Source organism: Lemur catta, chromosome 22 (assembly GCF_020740605.2).
Source record: "Lemur catta isolate mLemCat1 chromosome 22, mLemCat1.pri, whole genome shotgun sequence".
NCBI classification, from domain to species: Eukaryota; Metazoa; Chordata; class Mammalia; order Primates; family Lemuridae; genus Lemur; species Lemur catta.
In genome coordinates this window covers 24,865,260-24,870,338 of record NC_059149.1, presented here as the reverse complement: position 1 = coordinate 24,870,338, position 5,079 = coordinate 24,865,260, and the positions used below count along the sequence as shown (strand labels likewise).

At 49.1% G+C, this 5,079-nt stretch overlaps 1 protein-coding gene across 1 annotated transcript; it reads left to right on the top strand.

The window, feature by feature from the left end:
* The first annotated feature begins 2,489 nt into the window (after positions 1-2,489).
* Positions 2,490-3,841, top strand: PNMA2 (PNMA family member 2). The gene has a single exon (XM_045535802.1). It carries the CDS (start codon positions 2,718-2,720, stop codon positions 3,810-3,812), a length of 1,095 nt encoding a protein of 364 aa, XP_045391758.1. The 5' UTR covers positions 2,490-2,717; the 3' UTR covers positions 3,813-3,841.
* Positions 3,842-5,079: the final 1,238 nt, after the last annotated feature.

Genomic DNA, 5,079 nt, shown 5'->3' with positions numbered 1-5,079 from the left:
AATTGTGTGGGACCAAGCAGGGGAAAGGTGTGTGGGAACTTGATGTATACGTGCAGGTAGTTCAGCCATGGCCACCGGGTTAGCTAGCGAGTGTCTAGGGGCATTTTGATTTGCGTAGGTAACGCGATCTCTGAGGGTCCTTCATTGCCTATTTCCATCTCCTTGTCCTTAGCTCGTAGCATTCCCTGCCTCGGGTGGGTTAGAGCCCCGCCTCTCTTTACACGGTGGCAAAATCCCGCAGAAATGATGCCCATCCTTTGGCGGCTCGGGAGGGCGGTCTGGGCATGCTCAGTAACCAGGGTGGGTTTGGGCTAAGAGAGGCAGTTTAGCGCAGGGCCATGGCGCAGGGCAGTGCGACCAAGGGTTTGGTCCCATTGTCAGCCCTTGCCCCAGGACGGATTAAATGCGGATACCACCCCCTCCCAATTGTGAGGGCTACTTTGGTGAATAGAGTTAAATTTGGAGGACAAGCAGTTACAGGTTGAAATCTGAGAAAAGGATCTCCGGCTAAGAAGGGGAGAAGAAAGATGGATATACGCGTGCAGGTGTTGAGAGGATCCCAGGTGGGCTTTTTGGACTTAGCATCAGATGTGCGTCGCGTTTGAATAAAGCGCTTCCACATGAATTCCATCGTTTCCTACCCGCGGCAGCCCTGTGAGATGAGTGCTTTATCCTCAGGGCCTTCAGGGTTAGGAAACTGAGATGTAGAGAGATTGGGGTGCATTGCCTAAGGTCGTATTCCTCATAGTTAAGTGACCCAACAATTCCAGTGGGGGTCTTACACCTCAAAGTCTGGCTCCTTTTCCAGCTTGTGCTGTGGCCTCCTTTATATGAGAAAATATAGCATTCTTACTTTTTTTTTTGCCATATCCAAATATTTCCACCCGAGGCCCTATTATATATCAAGGGCATCTCACTTGCCATCTTATTATTTGAAGGTCTCATGGCAGGTAGGGATTGCCTTTGGGAGGAAAAGCCATCTAAAAGTAGCCTAATTTTAGCATGACAGTTATTATGTAGACCTTAGACATGTTTCTTCCTGGGCATTCAATGCCTTTATACATCCCATGTTTCCTCTAAATATTCCAATGGGAAGGAAGGTCTCCTCCATATTTTGGAAGGGAACAGTCAGAAGTGGGCAGTCTCCATCCCTGGGGCTGCTGGCATGGGGGGAAGCACCATTTTGTCCTCCTGACCCTCTGCCACCCGTGGAGCCTTCCGCACCTTCCCAGAAGACCCGAGAGATGTGCCCACAGCAGCAGCTGCTGCTAATATCCCTACAGGTTGGCATCTGTGGCATAGGGACCCCATTCGGATTGATGGGGATTTTCAGCCAAGGGGAAAATGGTTGTAGCCCCCAGCACACTCCACAAAGGTAACTGGGAGCTATTACCAGATCGTCCCTTTTCACGTTTTCCCAATCCCCACAGGCCCTCCAGAATCAGCTCCTTAACAGGTGTGTTTCCTCCCTTTTTCTTTTTTCTCCAATGACCCACTCAAGTTCAAGTGCTGGGAAAAAGGTGTTAGCAACTTACCATTCATAGCAAAAGTAGCACTTAGTTGTGCATTTGCAAAGCCTCACCAGACCTATGCATAGCAAAAGAGAATTAATTCATAATTGCAAATTTAACTTATTTGGCCCTGAGATATTTTTTCCTAATTGATATACCCCTATTAAATTATTTTTAAATGTTTGAGTGATTCTTAATTATATTTTTTAATCAAAGTGAAATAGTTTAATATTGTTTAGTGGAATTGTGAAGGACTCATATCTTCAAATAAGTGAAACATAAATACATGTTACTATTTATTTATGTATAACAGGGCACTTGGCTTGACTGGAGCTGATGTGGACATGCCATTGTGTGGAGGTGGGTGACATCTTCCTGTGCTAGAAGCTGAATAAATAAGCTTCTTGACTCTCACGGAACATCCAGAACACTTCAACAGGTATTTAGCCACATCTCCTGATTTCATCTTTCACATGGCAAAGACCTAGAATCCTGTCCACAGCTGGGGCCCAGACATTAATCAACATGTCTGATGAGCGCATGGCAGGGAAGCCAGATTTCAGTGGGGTCCCCAAGAGAAAACAAGTCACAGTAAGCAGAGAAGGGGCCTGACAGAGGGGGACAGACACAGCACAGTGTGAGGCAGGACCCCCGGGGCTGTCTCCAGTCCCATCCCAAACTACAGCTCTGATGCTTCCCGGGAAGGAGGGGCTGTGTGGTAAAACTGAACGTTGTCTTACTAGGGCCCCAAGCTGCCCTGCCCAGAGGCTTCTCTGCAAGAGTTCCAGGTGCCAGAGTGGAAGGCTTCTTCCCACCAACTGAAGAGAGGCAAAGCATCGGAGACCAGGAGATCGTGCGGAAGGCAGCTGTCCCAGGTGCCTCGGTGGACAGTCAGAGCAGGGTGAGCGCACGTGGCTGCCAGTATCAGTGGCAGACAGCAGCAACCAGACTGCAGACCCGAGACGCAAGCCACCCACCGTGGGTGAGGTCTAAAGACATACTGGGAAGTGCTGAGTTCTTGCCACTGGGAAGGCAAGGGTCACTGGTCCAGAGAACTTGAGACTGTCTTGGAGTGACCTAGCCTGGGACTCATTCACTGGTGGGTGATAGGCTTGGAAGCTCATCGAGGGCATTTTTGGTCCTGCGTGCATATCGGCACCACTAACTGACTGGTCCTATAGTTCGAGTGAGTGAGGTCTTGGGACAATGGCGCTGGCACTGCTGGAGGACTGGTGCAAGATCATGAGTGTGGATGAGCAGAAGTCGCTGATGGTCATGGGGATACCGGCGGACTGTGATGAGGCTGAGATCCAGGAGGTCCTGCAGGAGACGTTAAAGTCTCTGGGCAGGTATCGACTGCTTGGCAAGATATTCCGGAAGCAGGAGAATGCCAATGCAGTTTTACTAGAGCTTATGGAGGACACTGATGTCTCAGTGATCCCCAGTGAGGTTCAGGGGAAGGGGGGTGTCTGGAAAGTGATCTTTAAGACCCCTAACCAGGACACCGAATTTCTTGAAAGACTGAACCTCTTTCTAGAAAAAGAGGGGCAGACAGTCTCTGGTATGTTCCGAGCCCTTGGGCACGAGGGGGTATCTCCAGCCACGGTGCCCTGCGTGTCACCAGAGCTGTTGGCCCATTTGGTGGGGCAGGCAATAGCGCACGCCCCTCAGCCCCTGCTACCCATGCGATACCGGAAGCTGCGAGTGTTCTCGGGGAGCGCGGTGCCAGCCCCCGAGGAAGAGCCCTTTGAGATCTGGTTGGAACAGGCCACTGAGATAGTCAAAGAGTGGCCGGTAGCAGAGGCAGAAAAGAAAAGGTGGCTGATGGAAAGCCTGCGTGGCCCTGCCCTGGACCTCATGCACATAGTGCAGGCAGACAACCCGTCCATCAGCGTGGAAGAGTGTCTGGAGGCATTTAAACAAGTGTTCGGGAGCCTGGAGAGCCGCAGGACCTCCCAGGTGAGGTATCTGAAGACATACCAAGAGGAAGGAGAGAAAGTGTCGGCCTACGTGTTACGGTTAGAAACCCTGCTCCGCAGGGCGGTGGAGAAACGGGCCATCCCTAGGAATATAGCCGACCAGGTGCGCTTGGAGCAGGTCATGGCGGGGGCCAGCCTGAACGAGATCCTGTGGTGTCGGCTCAGGGAGCTGAAGGATCAGGGCCCGCCCCCCAGCTTCCTGGAGTTAATGAAGGTAATACGGGAAGAGGAGGAGGAAGAGGCCTCCTTCGAGAATGAGAATATTGAAGAGCCTGAGGAAGAGGCTGGCTATGACCGCTGGGACAATGAAGGAGACAACTAAAGACCACCTGGGAGTAGGACCCCCACCTCGTCGGCCTGGGGGACGTTCACTCTGCTAGGCTAAGACCCTCTCAATACATTTTTCTCTAACACATGAGACTGAAATCAAGGCATTCTAGCCAGTTCTTGATTTTTCTTCCTAAGAAAAAAATACTTGGGAGTTCTTAGACCCTAGATAGATTATTAATAAACAAAAGATTAAATTCCAAACATAAGTAAGCCTGAAAGGAATCTAAAACACTATATACTTCCAGTTTCCTTTAAGTACCCCCAAATAGGCCAAAGTTTACCATACCATAGAAGAAAGAATTGACATTGGAAAAAAAAATATCTTTTGTAACTGTTTGACAAATGAAGCTGTTCAACTTGACAGGTATTTTCCTTTCTCCAATCAGCAAATTTTCTCTTGAGTACCTAGCATTGTGAGACACCGTAGGAGGAGTTACAGACCACAGCTACGATCTGCGGTTAAGCAGCTATAAACCTACAGAATAGGCCAGGCCTTCAGGGAGGTTCCAGTCTAGATGAGCGGTTGGCCTAGACAGGTGAAAGGGTAACTCACCCTTTGTGTAAATAAGTTCATAACTCACATAGACGTGTCATCACCCAGTGAATAGGACCATCTCTGCCTGTAGGTTTCTTTCTTCTCTTACCTGGGAAGTGTTCCTCCCCCCACTCCACCCCCCATAGGTGTCAGATAGATGGTTCCAGAGCTAAGTGCTATGTCAGGCCCTGAAGACACAGATGACTTGGCCTAATCTCTGCTTTCAAGAGGTCCCCAAAGAGAGGGTGGACATGAGAGGACAAGCACGCATGGGAGGGGGGATGTGCGGGGCAAGTTTGGATTTAGTGAACGGGCCAGCCTGCTTAGAGAGGAAGGTTTTAGTGGTGGCAAAAGGCAGAGAGGAGAGAAAAAGGACTCACATTTATTGAAGGCCTACTATGTGCAAGGTGTTTCTTGCGTATCTCATGAGTGTGAGATACACAACAGCAATCCTATTGTGGTATAATTTTGCTCTTTATAAAGCAAAAGAAACTGAAGCTCAGATGGGTTAAGTGGTCTCAACACCCAAATGCTGAGAAGTGGTAGAGTCTAGACAGAAGCCCAGAACTCTGACGCACACTAATCCACTCTCTACCATCATAATGGCTTTCAAATTGTGCTCCACAGTTCTGCAGAGATTTTTCATCACTGTCATCTTCAGAATGTATTTTAAACTCTTTAAATCTCTAATAAATAACAGGTAGACTCAAATGTGCTGATGACC